Source organism: Hyperolius riggenbachi, chromosome 4, assembly GCF_040937935.1.
Source record: "Hyperolius riggenbachi isolate aHypRig1 chromosome 4, aHypRig1.pri, whole genome shotgun sequence".
Classification (NCBI taxonomy): Eukaryota; Metazoa; Chordata; class Amphibia; order Anura; family Hyperoliidae; genus Hyperolius; species Hyperolius riggenbachi.
In genome coordinates, this window is record NC_090649.1 from 2,770,115 (window position 1) to 2,788,891 (window position 18,777).

At 49.5% G+C, this 18,777-nt stretch overlaps 1 protein-coding gene across 1 annotated transcript in view; it reads left to right on the forward strand.

The window, feature by feature from the left end:
* GTF3C2 (general transcription factor IIIC subunit 2) overlaps positions 1–3,275 on the forward strand; it is a 65,565-nt gene extending 62,290 nt beyond the window's left edge. Inside the window, exons 5-6 of the mRNA XM_068279760.1 lie at positions 314–408; positions 3,101–3,275. Coding sequence (XP_068135861.1) covers positions 314–408; positions 3,101–3,275 — 270 coding nt within the window. The remainder of the gene's footprint in view (positions 1–313; positions 409–3,100) is intronic.
* Positions 3,276–18,777: the final 15,502 nt, after the last annotated feature.

An 18,777-nucleotide genomic window follows, 5' to 3' on the forward strand; every position in this document is an offset into this window, starting at 1 on the left:
ACGTGTTAGTAAGTGTGTAAGGTATACGTGTTAGTAAGTGTGTAAGGTATGTGTGTTAGTAAGTGTGTAAGGTATACGTGTTAGTAAGTGTGTAAGGTATACGTGTTAGTAAGTGTGTAAGGTATATGTGTTAGTAAGTGTGTAGGGTATATGTGTTAATAAGTGCATGGTACATGCGTGTAGATTGTGTTGTTAAAGTGTATTGTGGGGTATTGGCACGGAGCAGGGTTTGTGACTACACCCTGCCCCTCCCCTCCCCCTTTCCGCCTGTATATCTTGTGCTGAGGCACAATGCTGTGTTTGTCTCCCCCAGAAGCCGTATCCACAGCCCAGAGGCAAGGCAGAGAACGGATTCCACAACAGCATCATGCTTCCTGTGTGGCACTCCGCTGAGGTTACTATGGAATTGTAAGTACTGCTCACTGTTCTGCAGGCGTGACTGGCTGCATGCTTGTTCCAGGTGTGACTCCGCTGGCTGAATGCTGGTTCCAGGTGTGACTCCGCTGGCTGCATGCTGGTTCCAGGTGTGACTGCACTGGCTGCATGCTTGTTCCAGGTGTGACTCTGCTGGCTGCATGCTTGTTCCAGGGGTGACTCCGCTGGCTGCATGCTTGTTCCAGGTGTGACTCCACTGGCTGCATGCTTGTTCCAGGTGTGACTCCGCTGGCTGCATGCTTGTTCCAGGTGTGACTCCGCTGGCTGCATGCTTGTTCCATGTGTGACTCTGCTGGCTGCATGCTGGTTCCAGGTGTGACTGCACTGGCTGCATGCTTGTTCCAGGTGTGACTGCACTGGCTGCATGCTTGTTCCAGGTGTGACTCTGCTGGCTGCATGCTTGTTCCAGGTGTGACTCCGCTGGCTGCATGCTTGTTCCAGGTGTGACTCTGCTGGCTGCATGCTTGTTCCAGGTGTGACTCCGCTGGCTGCATGCTTGTTCCAGGTGTGACTCCGCCGGCTGCATGCTTGTTCCAGGTGTGACTCTGCTGGCTGCATGATTGTTCCAGGTGTGACTCCGCTGGCTGCATTCTTGTCCCAGGTTTGACTCCGCTGGCTGCATGCTTGTTCCAGGTGTGACTCCGCTGGCTGCATGCTTGTTCCATGTGTGACTCCGCTGGCTGCATGCTTGTTCCATGTGTGACTCCGCTGGCTGCATGCTTGTTCCATGTGTGACTCTGCTGGCTGCATGCTGGTTCCAGGTGTGACTGCACTGGCTGCATGCTTGTTCCAGGGTTGACTCTGCTGGCTGCATGCTTGTTCCAGGTGTGACTCTGCTGGCTGCATGATTGTTCCAGGTGTGACTCTGCTGGCCGCATGCTTGTTCCAGGTGTGACTCTTCTGGCTGCAAGCTGGTTCCAGGTGTGACCCCACTGGATGCATGCTTGTTCCAGGTGTGACTCTGCTGGCTGCATGCTTGTTCCAGGTGTGACTCTGCTGGCTGCATGCTTGTTCCAGGTGTGACTCTGCTGGCTGCATGATTGTTCCAGGTGTGACTCTGCTGGCTGCATGCTTGTTCCAGGTGTGACTCCGCCGGCTGCATGCTTGTTCCAGGTGTGACTCCGCCGGCTGCATGCTTGTTCCAGGTGTGACTCTGCTGGCTGCAAGCTGGTTCCAGGTGTGACCCCACTGGATGCATGCTTGTTCCAGGTGTGACTCTGCTGGCTGCATGCTTGTTCCAGGTGTGACTCTGCTGGCTGCATGATTGTTCCAGGTGTGACTCCGCTGGCTGCATGCTTGTTCCAGGTGTGACTCCGCTGGCTGCATGCTTGTTCCAGGTGTGACTCTGCTGGCTGCAAGCTGGTTCCAGGTGTGACCCCACTGGATGCATGCTTGTTCCAGGTGTGACTCTGCTGGCTGCATGCTTGTTCCAGGTGTGACTCTGCTGGCTGCATGATTGTTCCAGGTGTGACTCTGCTGGCCGCATGCTTGTTCCAGGTGTGACTCTGCTGGCTGCAAGCTGGTTCCAGGTGTGACCCCACTGGATGCATGCTTGTTCCAGGTGTGACTCTGCTGGCTGCAAGCTTGTTCCAGGTGTGACTCTGCTGGCTGCATGCTTGTTCCAGGTGTGACTCTGCTGGCTGCAAGCTTGTTCCAGGTGTGACTCTGCTGGCTGCATGCTTGTCCCAGGTGTGACTCCGCTGGCTGCATGCTTGTTCCAGGTGTGACTCTGCTGGCTGCATGATTGTTCCAGGTGTGACTCTGCTGGCTGCATGCTTGTTCCAGGTGTGACTCCGCCGGCTGCATGCTTGTTCCAGGTGTGACTCTGCTGGCTGCAAGCTGGTTCCAGGTGTGACCCCACTGGATGCATGCTTGTTCCAGGTGTGACTCTGCTGGCTGCATGCTTGTTCCAGGTGTGACTCTGCTGGCTGCATGCTTGTTCCAGGTGTGACTCCGCTGGCTGCATGCTTGTTCCAGGTGTGACTCTGCTGGCTGCATGCTTGTTCCAGGTGTGACTCCGCTGGCTGCATGCTTGTTCCAGGTGTGACTCCGCTGGCTGCATGCTTGTTCCAGGTGTGACTCTGCTGGCTGCATGCTTGTTCCAGGTGTGACTCCGCTGGCTGCATGCTTGTTCCAGGTGTGACTCCGCTGGCTGCATGCTTGTTCCAGGTGTGACTCTGCTGGCTGCATGCTTGTTCCAGGTGTGACTCCGCTGGCTGCATGCTTGTTCCAGGTGTGACTGCACTGGCTGCATGCTTGTTCCAGGTGTGACTCTGCTGGCTGCATGCTTGTTCCAGGGGTGACTCTGCTGGCTGCATGCTTGTTCCAGGTGTGACTCCGCTGGCTGCATGCTTGTTCCAGGTGTGACTGCACTGGCTGCATGCTTGTTCCAGGTGTGACTCTGCTGGCTGCATGCTTGTTCCAGGTGTGACTCCGCTGGCTGCATGCTTGTTCCAGGTGTGACTGCACTGGCTGCATGCTTGTTCCAGGTGTGACTCTGCTGGCTGCATGCTTGTTCCAGGTGTGACCTTAATTACGTTATAGAAAAGGAGTTAAGTTCAAAAAACGAGGAACTAAAGTGCAATCTTATAGTATCAAAACTTTGTAGAAAAACTTTATTAACACGTAAGACAAAAACATTAAAGGTTTCTTCACTTCCACATAGTTGGTTTTCATATAATGAATGGTACATCAAAAAACTGAAGCTGATGGAGCTGATAAGAATTATATTCTGGCTTGACTTAGTTGTAACCTTAAATGAGCATTGTGTCTTTAGAGGCAACGACACATGTTGGTGTCGGGCTGTCTATATGATACGTATGCCCTTCATCAGGCCGTAACACAAAGTTCTAAAAAATAAACAGTAGAGGAAAAATACATTAAAATCATAATTCTATACCAGCATTTCAAACGGAGAGGAAGAAACCCAGCAAAGTGATGAATGGTATGTGTTACACCTGCTTCAATCAAATTCTGTGAACCCACATACCAGATGAAAAATGTGTTATAAAGTAGAGATTTTAGATCCTACAAGATCACAGAAACCATAAAACAGATACTACAGAGGCTCGCCACCAAGAGATCTAAAGAATCACTTTCCTCAAAGAGAACCATTTAAGAAAAAACAGCCACCAAAGGAGCCTGCGCCATGGACTAGTAAATATCAGTCCATATATCCATGCGCTTGCCCAAGAAAATATTCTGTACACCAAAGAGTGGATAAAATCCTGAGTAATAAACAAGAAAAAACACTAAAATGCCACCAGAATATCAAGATATCAGATATCCAACAATACATTTAGATGTACATACAGATACATATGGACATGCATGCATACACATATACATATGGACGTGCACGCATACACATACACATATGGACGTGCACGCATACACATATACATATGGACATGCATGCATACACATATACATATGGACGTGCACGCACACACATATACATATGGACGTGCACGCATACACATATACATATGGACGTGCACGCATACACAGATACATATGGACATGCATGCATACACATATACATATGGACATGCATGCATACACATATACATATGGACGTGCACGCATACACATACACATATGGACGTGCACGCATACACATATACATATGGACGTGCATGCATACACATATACATATGGACGTGCACGCATACACATACACATATGGACATGCACGCATACACATATACATATGGACGTGCACGCATACACAGATACATATGGACGTGCATGCATACACATATACATATGGACGTGCACGCATACACATATACATATGGACGTGCACGCATACACATATACATATGGACATGCACGCATATACCTATACATATGGACGTGCACGCATACACATATACATATGGACGTGCACGCATACACATATACATATGGACGTGCACGCATACACATATACATATGGACGTGCACGCATACACATATACATATGGACGTGCACGCATACACATATACATATGGACGTGCACGCATACACATATACATATGGACGTGCACGCATACACATATACATATGGACGTGCACGCATACACATATACATATGGACGTGCACGCATACACATATACATATGGACGTGCACGCATACACATATACATATGGACGTGCACGCATACACATATACATATGGACGTGCACGCATACACATATACATATGGACATGCACGCATATACCTATACATATGGACGTGCACGCATACACATATACATATGGACGTGCACGCATACACATATACATATGGACGTGCACGCATACACATATACATATGGACATGCACGCATATACCTATACATATGGACGTGCACGCATACACATATACATATGGACGTGCACGCATACACATATACATATGGACGTGCACGCATACACATATACATATGGACGTGCACGCATACACATATACATATGGACGTGCACGCATACACATATACATATGGACGTGCACGCATACACATATACATATGGACGTGCACGCATACACATATACATATGGACGTGCACGCATACACATATACATATGGACGTGCACGCATACACATATACATATGGACGTGCACGCATACACATATACATATGGACGTGCACGCATACACATATACATATGGACGTGCACGCATACACATATACATATGGACGTGCACGCATACACATATACATATGGACGTGCACGCATACACATATACATATGGACGTGCACGCATACACATATACATATGGACGTGCACGCATACACATATACATATGGACGTGCACGCATACACATATACATATGGACGTGCACGCATACACCTATACATATGGACGTGCACGCATACACCTATACATATGGACGTGCACGCATACACCTATACATATGGACGTGCACGCATACACCTATACATATGGACGTGCACGCATACACCTATACATATGGACGTGCACGCATACACCTATACATATGGACGTGCACGCATACACCTATACATATGGACGTGCACGCATACACCTATACATATGGACGTGCACGCATACACATATACATATGGACGTGCACGCATACACATATACATATGGACGTGCACGCATACACATATACATATGGACGTGCACGCATACACATATACATATGGACGTGCACGCATACACATATACATATGGACGTGCACGCATACACATATACATATGGACGTGCACGCATACACATATACATATGGACGTGCACGCATACACATATACATATGGACGTGCACGCATACACCCACATAAAGTACAAAAGAACAAACCTGTATGGCTCAGTCAAAGGATATGGAGGCCAGAAAAATGGAGCAGGCATCTGAACCCACCTGATGCACAATATGGCCTGAAAGTATACACATAAAAAGTCCATACAGTACAGGCCACAAGTATAAAACCATGCCTCAACATATAGTGCCCAGAGAGAGCCCATATACATATAGCATCAGCTTATACTAAGTGCTATAACCATGCCTCAACATATAGTGCCCAGAGAGAGCCCATATACATATAGCATCAGCTTATACTAAGTGCTATAACCATGCCTCAACATATAGTGCCCAGAGAGAGCCCATATACATATAGCATCAGCTTATACTAAGTGCTATAACCATGCCTCAACATATAGTGCCCAGAGAGAGCCCATATACATATAGCATCAGCTTATACTAAGTGCTATAACCATGCCTCAACATATAGTGCCCGGAGAGAGCCCATATACATATAGCATCAGCTTATACTAAGTGCTATAACCATGCCTCAACATATAGTGCCCGGAGAGAGCCCATATACATATAGCATCAGCTTATACTAAGTGCTATAACCATGCCTCAACATATAGTGCCCGGAGAGAGCCCATATACATATAGCATCAGCTTATACTAAGTGCTATAACCATGCCTCAACATATAGTGCCCAGAGAGAGCCCATATACATATAGCATCAGCTTATACTAAGTGCTATAACCATGCCTCAACATATAGTGCCCAGAGAGAGCCCATATACATATAGCATCAGCTTATACTAAGTGCTATAACCATGCCTCAACATATAGTGCCCAGAGAGAGCCCATATACATATAGCATCAGCTTATACTAAGTGCTATAACCATGCCTCAACATATAGTGCCCGGAGAGAGCCCATATACATATAGCATCAGCTTATACTAAGTGCTATAACCATGCCTCAACATATAGTGCCCGGAGAGAGCCCATATACATATAGCATCAGCTTATACTAAGTGCTATAACCATGCCTCAACATATAGTGCCCGGAGAGAGCCCATATACATATAGCATCAGCTTATACTAAGTGCTATAACCATGCCTCAACATATAGTGCCCAGAGAGAGCCCATATACATATAGCATCAGCTTATACTAAGTGCTATAACCATGCCTCAACATATAGTGCCCAGAGAGAGCCCATATACATATAGCATCAGCTTATACTAAGTGCTATAACCATGCCTCAACATATAGTGCCCAGAGAGAGCCCATATACATATAGCATCAGCTTATACTAAGTGCTATAACCATGCCTCAACATATAGTGCCCGGAGAGAGCCCATATACATATAGCATCAGCTTATACTAAGTGCTATAACCATGCCTCAACATATAGTGCCCAGAGAGAGCCCATATACATATAGCATCAGCTTATACTAAGTGCTATAACCATGCCTCAACATATAGTGCCCGGAGAGAGCCCATATACATATAGCATCAGCTTATACTAAGTGCTATAACCATGCCTCAACATATAGTGCCCAGAGAGAGCCCATATACATATAGCATCAGCTTATACTAAGTGCTATAACCATGCCTCAACATATAGTGCCCAGAGAGAGCCCATATACATATAGCATCAGCTTATACTAAGTGCTATAACCATGCCTCAACATATAGTGCCCAGAGAGAGCCCATATACATATAGCATCAGCTTATACTAAGTGCTATAACCATGCCTCAACATATAGTGCCCGGAGAGAGCCCATATACATATAGCATCAGCTTATACTAAGTGCTATAACCATGCCTCAACATATAGTGCCCAGAGAGAGCCCATATACATATAGCATCAGCTTATACTAAGTGCTATAACCATGCCTCAACATATAGTGCCCGGAGAGAGCCCATATACATATAGCATCAGCTTATACTAAGTATACACAATCAAAATAGAACAGGGCAAATGCATCTATGCATCATATATTACCATTTGTAAGATGGACCCCATATACAAACGGTCCCACATAGGAACAACATAACTATTATAAATTGTCCCCTAAATAAAAGAAGTAATCCAAAAAGGATATATATACTTACCTTCCCAAGGCGTACTATGAAGACGCTGCTATGATGGAAGCCCTATGAATAATGGCGTCCAGCGCTGTTTAAATATCGTACTCGGCCTCCTGATGGAAACTATACGCATGCGCAAGCAGTCAGCCAATTGTAGAAGCCTGCGACACTTCCCAACGTGACCGCGTTGGAGCGCATCATGTGCGCCCAAAACCAACATCAGCACGGCAATACGCCAACAAAGGAAGAGTGCGGCAACCACGCTGGAGCGCATCGCCTGCGCCCAAAGATGACGTTGGCGCAACAATGCGCCAACCAAAAGGACACGGCAGGCAAAGGAGAACGCGGCGGTCACCATGGTCACTAAGTAACTCCTCCCTATACCAGGAGGAGCCAGCGCTAATACAAGCCTGCCGGAAGAGATGCCTACCACAGTGGAACGCATAGCAACCCAAGAGGGGCACGGCAGGCATAGGAGAAGAAGGCGGTCACTAAGTAACTCCTCCCTATACCAGGAGGAGCAGCCAGCGCTAATACAAGCCTGCCGGAAGAGATGCCTACCACAGTGGAACGCATAACAACCCAAGAGGGGCACGGCAGGCATAGGAGAAGAAGACGGTCACCATGGTCACTAAGTAACTCCTCCCTATACCAGGAGGAGCCAGCGCTAATACAAGCCTGCCGGAAGAGATGCCTACCACAGTGGAACGCATAGCAACCCAAGAGGGGCACGGCAGGCATAGGAGAAGGAGGCGGTCACTAAGTAACTCCTCCCTATACCAGGAGGAGCCAGCGCTAATACAAGCCTGCCGGAAGAGATGCCTACCACAGTGGAACGCATAACAACCCAAGAGGGGCACGGCAGGCATAGGAGGAGAAGGCGGTCACTAAGTAACTCCTCCCTATACCAGGAGGAGCCAGCGCTAATACAAGCCTGCCGGAGGAGATGCCTACCACAGTGGAACGCATAGCAACCCAAGAGGGGCACGGCAGGCATAGGAGAAGGAGGCGGTCACTAAGTAACTCCTCCCTATACCAGGAGGAGCCAGCGCTAATACAAGCCTGCCGGAAGAGATGCCTACCACAGTGGAACGCATAACAACCCAAGAGGGGCACGGCAGGCATAGGAGGAGAAGGCGGTCACTAAGTAACTCCTCCCTATACCAGGAGGAGCCAGCGCTAATACAAGCCTGCCGGAAGAGATGCCTACCACAGTGGAACGCATAGCAACCCAAGAGGGGCACGGCAGGCATAGGAGAAGAAGGCGGTCACTAAGTAACTCCTCCCTATACCAGGAGGAGCCAGCGCTAATACAAGCCTGCCGGAAGAGATGCCTACCACAGTGGAACGCATAGCAACCCAAGAGGGGCACGGCAGGCATAGGAGAACGCGGCGGTCACTAAGTAACTCCTTCCTATACCAGGAGGAGCCAGCGCTAATACAAGCCTGCCGGAAGAGATGCCTACCACAGTGGAACGCATAGCAACCCAAGAGGGGCACGGCAGGCATAGGAGGAGAAGGCGGTCACTAAGTAACTCCTCCCTATACCAGGAGGAGCCAGCGCTAATACAAGCCTGCCGGAAGAGATGCCTACCACAGTGGAACGCATAGCAACCCAAGAGGGGCACGGCAGGCATAGGAGAAGAAGGCGGTCACTAAGTAACTCCTCCCTATACCAGGAGGAGCCAGCGCTAATACAAGCCTGCCGGAAGAGATGCCTACCACAGTGGAACGCATAGCAACCCAAGAGGGGCACGGCAGGCATAGGAGAACGCGGCGGTCACTAAGTAACTCCTCCCTATACCAGGAGGAGCCAGCGCTAATACAAGCCTGCCGGAAGAGATGCCTACCACAGTGGAACGCATAGCAACCCAAGAGGGGCACGGCAGGCATAGGAGAAGAAGGCGGTCACTAAGTAACTCCTCCCTATACCAGGAGGAGCCAGCGCTAATACAAGCCTGCCGGAAAAGATGCCTACCACAGTGGAACGCATAGCAACCCAAGAGGGGCACGGCAGGCATAGGAGGAGAAGGCGGTCACTAAGTAACTCCTCCCTATACCAGGAGGAGCCAGCGCTAATACAAGCCTGCCGGAGGAGTTGCCTACCACAGTGGAACGCATAACAACCCAAGAGGGGCACGGCAGGCATAGGAGAACGCGGCGGTCACCATGGTCACTAAGTAACTCCTCCCTATACCAGGAGGAGCCAGCGCTAATACAAGCCTGCCGGAAGAGATGCCTACCACAGTGGAACGCATAGCAACCCAAGAGGGGCACGGCAGGCATAGGAGAAGAAGGCGGTCACTAAGTAACTCCTCCCTATACCAGGAGGAGGAGCCAGCGCTAATACAAGCCTGCCGGAAGAGATGCCTACCACAGTGGAACGCATAGCAACCCAAGAGGGGCACGGCAGGCATAGGAGAAGAAGGCGGTCACCATGGTCACTAAGTAACTCCTCCCTATACCAGGAGGAGCCAGCGCTAATACAAGCCTGCCGGAAGAGATGCCTACCACAGTGGAACGCATAGCAACCCAAGAGGGGCACGGCAGGCATAGGAGAAGAAGGCGGTCACTAAGTAACTCCTCCCTATACCAGGAGGAGCAGCCAGCGCTAATACAAGCCTGCCGGAAGAGATGCCTACCACAGTGGAACGCATAGCAACCCAAGAGGGGCACGGCAGGCATAGGAGAAGAAGGCGGTCACTAAGTAACTCCTCCCTATACCAGGAGGAGCCAGCGCTAATACAAGCCTGCCGGAAGAGATGCCTACCACAGTGGAACGCATAGCAACCCAAGAGGAACACGGCAGGCATAGGAGAAGAAGGCGGTCACCATGGTCACTAAGTAACTCCTCCCTATACCAGGAGGAGCCAGCGCTAATACAAGCCTGCCGGAAGAGATGCCTACCACAGTGGAACGCATAGCAACCCAAGAGGGGCACGGCAGGCATAGGAGAACGCGGTGGTCACTAAGTAACTCCTCCCTATACCAGGAGGAGCCAGCGCTAATACAAGCCTGCCGGAAGAGATGCCTACCACAGTGGAACGCATAACAACCCAAGAGGGGCACGGCAGGCATAGGAGAAGAAGGCGGTCACCATGGTCACTAAGTAACTCCTCCCTATACCAGGAGGAGCCAGCGCTAATACAAGCCTGCCGGAAGAGATGCCTACCACAGTGAAACGCATAGCAACCCAAGAGGGGCACGGCAGGCATAGGAGAAGAAGGCGGTCACCATGGTCACTAAGTAACTCCTCCCTATACCAGGAGGAGCCAGCGCTAATACAAGCCTGCCGGAAGAGATGCCTACCACAGTGGAACGCATAGCAACCCAAGAGGGGCACGGCAGGCATAGGAGAAGAAGGCGGTCACTAAGTAACTCCTCCCTATACCAGGAGGAGCCAGCGCTAATACAAGCCTGCCGGAAGAGATGCCTACCACAGTGGAACGCATAGCAACCCAAGAGGGGCACGGCAGGCATAGGAGAAGAAGGCGGTCACCATGGTCACTAAGTAACTCCTCCCTATACCAGGAGGAGCCAGCGCTAATACAAGCCTGCCGGAAGAGATGCCTACCACAGTGGAACGCATAGCAACCCAAGAGGGGCACGGCAGGCATAGGAGAAGAAGGCGGTCACCATGGTCACTAAGTAACTCCTCCCTATACCAGGAGGAGCAGCCAGCGCTAATACAAGCCTGCCGGAAGAGATGCCTACCACAGTGGAACGCATAGCAACCCAAGAGGGGCACGGCAGGCATAGGAGAAGAAGGAGGTCACTAAGTAACTCCTCCCTATACCAGGAGGAGCCAGCGCTAATACAAGCCTGCCGGAAGAGATGCCTACCACAGTGGAACGCATAGCAACCCAAGAGGGGCACGGCAGGCATAGGAGAAGAAGGCGGTCACCATGGTCACTAAGTAACTCCTTCCTATACCAGGAGGAGCCAGCGCTAATACAAGCCTGCCGGAAGAGATGCCTACCACAGTGGAACGCATAACAACCCAAGAGGGGCACGGCAGGCATAGGAGAACGCGGCGGTCACCATGGTCACTAAGTAACTCCTCCCTATACCAGGAGGAGCCAGCGCTAATACAAGCCTGCCGGAAGAGATGCCTACCACAGTGGAACGCATAGCAACCCAAGAGGGGCACGGCAGGCATAGGAGAAGAAGGCGGTCACCATGGTCACTAAGTAACTCCTCCCTATACCAGGAGGAGCCAGCGCTAATACAAGCCTGCCGGAAGAGATGCCTACCACAGTGGAACGAATAGCAACCCAAGAGGGGCACGGCAGGCATAGGAGAAGAAGGCGGTCACTAAGTAACTCCTCCCTATACCAGGAGGAGCCAGCGCTAATACAAGCCTGCCGGAAGAGATGCCTACCACAGTGGAACGCATAGCAACCCAAGAGGGGCACGGCAGGCATAGGAGAACGCGGCGGTCACTAAGTAACTCCTCCCTATACCAGGAGGAGCCAGCGCTAATACAAGCCTGCCGGAAGAGATGCCTACCACAGTGGAACGCATAGCAACCCAAGAGGGGCACGGCAGGCATAGGAGAACGCGGCGGTCACTAAGTAACTCCTCCCTATACCAGGAGGAGCCAGCGCTAATACAAGCCTGCCGGAAGAGATGCCTACCACAGTGGAACGCATAGCAACCCAAGAGGGGCACGGCAGGCATAGGAGAAGAAGGCGGTCACTAAGTAACTCCTCCCTATACCAGGAGGAGCCAGCGCTAATACAAGCCTGCCGGTAGAGATGCCTACCACAGTGGAACGCATAGCAACCCAAGAGGGGCACGGCAGGCATAGGAGAAGAAGGCGGTCACTAAGTAACTCCTCCCTATACCAGGAGGAGCCAGCGCTAATACAAGCCTGCCGGAAAAGATGCCTACCACAGTGGAACGCATAGCAACCCAAGAGGGGCACGGCAGGCATAGGAGGAGAAGGCGGTCACTAAGTAACTCCTCCCTATACCAGGAGGAGCCAGCGCTAATACAAGCCTGCCGGAAGAGTTGCCTACCACAGTGGAACGCATAACAACCCAAGAGGGGCACGGCAGGCATAGGAGAACGCGGCGGTCACCATGGTCACTAAGTAACTCCTCCCTATACCAGGAGGAGCCAGCGCTAATACAAGCCTGCCGGAAGAGATGCCTACCACAGTGGAACGCATAGCAACCCAAGAGGGGCACGGCAGGCATAGGAGAAGAAGGCGGTCACTAAGTAACTCCTCCCTATACCAGGAGGAGCCAGCGCTAATACAAGCCTGCCGGAAGAGATGCCTACCACAGTGGAACGCATAGCAACCCAAGAGGAATACGGCAGGCATAGGAGAAGAAGGCGGTCACCATGGTCACTAAGTAACTCCTCCCTATACCAGGAGGAGCCAGCGCTAATACAAGCCTGCCGGAAGAGATGCCTACCACAGTGGAACGCATAGCAACCCAAGAGGGGCACGGCAGGCATAGGAGAACGCGGCGGTCACTAAGTAACTCCTCCCTATACCAGGAGGAGCCAGCGCTAATACAAGCCTGCCGGAAGAGATGCCTACCACAGTGGAACGCATAGCAACCCAAGAGGGGCACGGCAGGCATAGGAGAACGCGGCGGTCACTAAGTAACTCCTCCCTATACCAGGAGGAGCCAGCGCTAATACAAGCCTGCCGGAAGAGATGCCTACCACAGTGGAACGCATAGCAACCCAAGAGGGGCACGGCAGGCATAGGAGAACGCGGCGGTCACTAAGTAACTCCTCCCTATACCAGGAGGAGCCAGCGCTAATACAAGCCTGCCGGAAGAGATGCCTACTGTCGGGCGTTTTGTCAATGTTTGTATAACTTGTTTAAAAATAAATATAAAATCAAAAATGTAAATGTAACGCTCCTGGGAAAATAGGAGGAGCTAAAATACAAACATACGCCTAACTGTGTGAGCTTGTTTTCCGAGGTTTTACAGTACTGGTTTAAACATGCAAATAAACGCAGACCAATTTATAAAAATATCAATTTAATATCGAATAAATATTACAATATCAAAACAATATAATATTGCACTTTTGATATAAAACAAAACTCATAAGGTCATTCTTATAATAAGCAATGAGCTGGATAATAATTTCAGTAAAACATCAAAATGTTATTATACTTATTCACCAATACAAAAGGCTTAAACCAATTAGCAGTCAACTCAAATACAGTGCAGAGTTATGACTCATCAAATATGGCCGTCGGCCCTGTTACTCAATTTACCACAGGGTCTCTGGAGACAAAATGGATGAATTGAACGACAACAAAATGGCTGTTATCAAAATCAAAATGGCTGCTATCAAAAACAAAATGGTGGCTATCAAAAACAAAATGGTGGCTATCAAAAACAAAATGGTGGCTATCAAAAATCAAAATTGCGCAGTCCAAAATCAAAAAAAAAAATGTGCTATCCAAAATAAACTGGCTGATGTCAGCTATACCATTCAATATAACAAATTTAGGATGACTCAATGGATCTGACGACTGGGCGTTGCCCCACAATCGCTATGCAATCAACTATAAGTGACAGGAATTTTCCCTCTGTCTGCACTTTAACCTCCGCTGGTCTGTGTTACTACACAGAGCAAGCGGGTAACATATATATAATTTTGGAATAAAATATCTATTGAGTCGTCCTAAACTTGGTTAGGTGTGGCTTGCACATGCTGCGGCAAAGTATCAAAATATCTAGAGGAGGTAGCTTGAAAGGTTTAGTTTTTTATTTATCCAAGACTGAGTTAAACAGCCAGTTATCAATGAACATATGGTAGAACTTAGGTGAGTTGTTTCCAACTTGCAACTTTGGAAAAGTTCACCCCTTTTTAAAATATCAACCAATGAAATTCAATCAATACATCATATGTTCAGATATTCTGCGCCGTAATAAGCCGTCTAACTAACAAGAAAATCAGAACTGGGTTCAAGTATAGTCACCAAGATGGCCTCTGGGCGTGTTCCTCTTAGGCGTGGCTGTGTTCAGATGGCATGAATCCTCTATGTCCTGGTCTGCTCAGATCTCCTGATGGTCTGATCCTTTCTCTCATCTTATTCCCCTCACTACCTATGGTCCTGCCCAGGAGATTAAATCTTCTAGCCTATCACTGGGCAGTGGGAGTGACCAATGGGAGCTTTCTGTGACTAATCTTTAACCCAAGTGTAATACTGGCTTTCACCCTTTGTAGGTGCTGTTGGCTAACTAATCACAGACTTACTGGGATATTTGGCAAACTAAAAACAAAAATCATGTTTTATTATAACCCAACAGTGAATAAATCAATGTTATAATTCCTCTATGGATAGCTGACCTTGCTGGAATCACTGGTTATTATTTATTATACAGTGACCTTTTCTACCATATTTAAGATAGATTGGATTTGATCCAAAAATCATTGGCATACTTAAAACCACCATGGATCTCTCATTATAACACATTGTGCTGTCTGCAGAGTTTTATATCTCTAACATCATTGTTTAATATACAACACTGGTAACCATATAACATTTCTATATCATTCTGGATATATTCATTCAAATAATCTTTATATTAATACATATACAATGCCATAACCTTTTTTTATATTCATTCTTAATTGTTATGCACTGATGCATACATGTGCTGTCTGTTTTCTTAACCTAGATGGGGAATTGTAATATAACTTTATGCTTTTTAATATGAACTATTGCTGACAGCACAGTCAATATATTTCCCAGCTTTGTTTTTGTGTCTGAACCTTGGAAACACATACATTGTGCAAGGAAAACAACCTCCATCCAAGGCTTCTATGCATTAAATACAGCCAGGTCTGAGCCATTGTTTACAAAAACTGGTTCATTTACCGACAAAAGCTAGTTAAGGCCTGGTCTGTCTCTTTCATTGTTCTAAGACTCCTCTTGTTTGCTGTCTTGTCAAGTGTTTTGACCTAAAACAAAGAATGGTCTGATATCATTGTTCCCAGTAAGGTGAATGGGATTACCCATTGCAAATAGCACATCAGCTGACTGCCTGTTGTTCAACATCTGACCTTCCTTTAGAGACACATACAAGTCAGCCTTGCATGGCAACATTACATCGCCATATTAAAATATGCTCTGCCTTTCTCAATGATCAATGTATATGTTAACCTATAATCACCCTACATTAAGAAGTCTTTGTCTTCTGTAACCTAAGGAAAGGAAATTATTAGGTCTATGTGTATCTGATCATACACAGTTCAGTTTATCGGAAAAACGATATTCCGCCATATGGAAATCTCGACACTACCACAGTGGAACGCATAACAACCCAAGAGGGGCACGGCAGGCATAGGAGAAGAAGGCGGTCACCATGGTCACTAAGTAACTCCTCCCTATACCAGGAGGAGCCAGCGCTAATACAAGCCTGCCGGAAGAGATGCCTACCACAGTGGAACGCATAGCAACCCAAGAGGGGCACGGCAGGCATAGGAGAAGAAGGCGGTCACTAAGTAACTCCTCCCTATACCAGGAGGAGCCAGCGCTAATACAAGCCTGCCGGAAGAGATGCCTACCACAGTGGAACGCATAGCAACCCAAGAGGGGCACGGCAGGCAAAGGAGAACGCGGCGGTCACCATGGTCACTAAGTAACTCCTCCCTATACCAGGAGGAGCCAGCGCTAATACAAGCCTGCCGGAAGAGATGCCTACCACAGTGGAACGCATAGCAACCCAAGAGGGGCACGGCAGGCATAGGAGAAGAAGGCGGTCACCATGGTCACTAAGTAACTCCTCCCTATACCAGGAGGAGCCAGCGCTAATACAAGCCTGCCGGAAGAGATGCCTACCACAGTGGAACGCATAGCAACCCAAGAGGGGCACGGCAGGCATAGGAGAAGAAGGCGGTCACCATGGTCACTAAGTAACTCCTCCCTATACCAGGAGGAGCCAGCGCTAATACAAGCCTGCCGGAAGAGATGCCTACCACAGTGGAACGCATAGCAACCCAAGAGGGGCACGGCAGGCATAGGAGAAGAAGGCGGTCACTAAGTAACTCCTCCCTATACCAGGAGGAGCCAGCGCTAATACAAGCCTGCCGGAAGAGATGCCTACCACAGTGGAACGCATAGCAACCCAAGAGGGGCACGGCAGGCATAGGAGAAGAAGGCGGTCACCATGGACACTAAGTAACTCCTCCCTATACCAGGAGGAGCCAGCGCTAATACAAGCCTGCCGGAAGAGATGCCTACCACAGTGGAACGCATAGCAACCCAAGAGGGGCACGGCAGGCATAGGAGAAGAAGGCGGTCACCATGGTCACTAAGTAACTCCTCCCTATACCAGGAGGAGCAGCCAGCGCTAATACAAGCCTGCCGGAAGAGATGCCTACCACAGTGGAACGCATAGCAACCCAAGAGGGGCACGGCAGGCATAGGAGAAGAAGGAGGTCACTAAGTAACTCCTCCCTATACCAGGAGGAGCCAGCGCTAATACAAGCCTGCCGGAAGAGATGCCTACCACAGTGGAACGCATAGCAACCCAAGAGGGGCACGGCAGGCATAGGAGAAGAAGGCGGTCACCATGGTCACTAAGTAACTCCTTCCTATACCAGGAGGAGCCAGCGCTAATACAAGCCTGCCGGAAGAGATGCCTACCACAGTGGAACGCATAACAACCCAAGAGGGGCACGGCAGGCATAGGAGAACGCGGCGGTCACCATGGTCACTAAGTAACTCCTCCCTATACCAGGAGGAGCCAGCGCTAATACAAGCCTGCCGTAAGAGATGCCTACCACAGTGGAACGCATAGCAACCCAAGAGGGGCACGGCAGGCATAGGAGAAGAAGGCGGTCACCATGGTCACTAAGTAACTCCTCCCTATACCAGGAGGAGCCAGCGCTAATACAAGCCTGCCGGAAGAGATGCCTACCACAGTGGAACGCATAGCAACCCAAGAGGGGCACGACAGGCATAGGAGAAGAAGGCGGTCACTAAGTAACTCCTCCCTATACCAGGAGGAGCAGCCAGCGCTAATACAAGCCTGCCGGAAGAGATGCCTACCACAGTGGAACGAATAGCAACCCAAGAGGGGCACGGCAGGCATAGGAGAAGAAGGCGGTCACTAAGTAACTCCTCCCTATACCAGGAGGAGCCAGCGCTAATACAAGCCTGCCGGAAGAGATGCCTACCACAGTGGAACGCATAGCAACCCAAGAGGGGCACGGCAGGCATAGGAGAACGCGGCGGTCACTAAGTAACTCCTCCCTATACCAGGAGGAGCCAGCGCTAATACAAGCCTGCCGGAAGAGATGCCTACCACAGTGGAACGCATAGCAACCCAAGAGGGGCACGGCAGGCATAGGAGAACGCGGCGGTCACTAAGTAACTCCTCCCTATACCAGGAGGAGCCAGCGCTAATACAAGCCTGCCGGAAGAGATGCCTACCACAGTGGAACGCATAGCAACCCAAGAGGGGCACGGCAGGCATAGGAGAACGCGGCGGTCACTAAGTAACTCCTCCCTATACCAGGAGGAGCCAGCGCTAATACAAGCCTGCCGGTAGAGATGCCTACCACAGTGGAACGCATAGCAACCCAAGAGGGGCACGGCAGGCATAGGAGAAGAAGGCGGTCACTAAGTAACTCCTCCCTATACCAGGAGGAGCCAGCGCTAATACAAGCCTGCCGGAAAAGATGCCTACCACAGTGGAACGCATAGCAACCCAAGAGGGGCACGGCAGGCATAGGAGGAGAAGGCGGTCACTAAGTAACTCCTCCCTATACCAGGAGGAGCCAGCGCTAATACAAGCCTGCCGGAAGAGTTGCCTACCACAGTGGAACGCATAACAACCCAAGAGGGGCACGGCAGGCATAGGAGAACGCGGCGGTCACCATGGTCACTAAGTAACTCCTCCCTATACCAGGAGGAGCCAGCGCTAATACAAGCCTGCCGGAAGAGATGCCTACCACAGTGGAACGCATAGCAACCCAAGAGGGGCACGGCAGGCATAGGAGAAGAAGGCGGTCACTAAGTAACT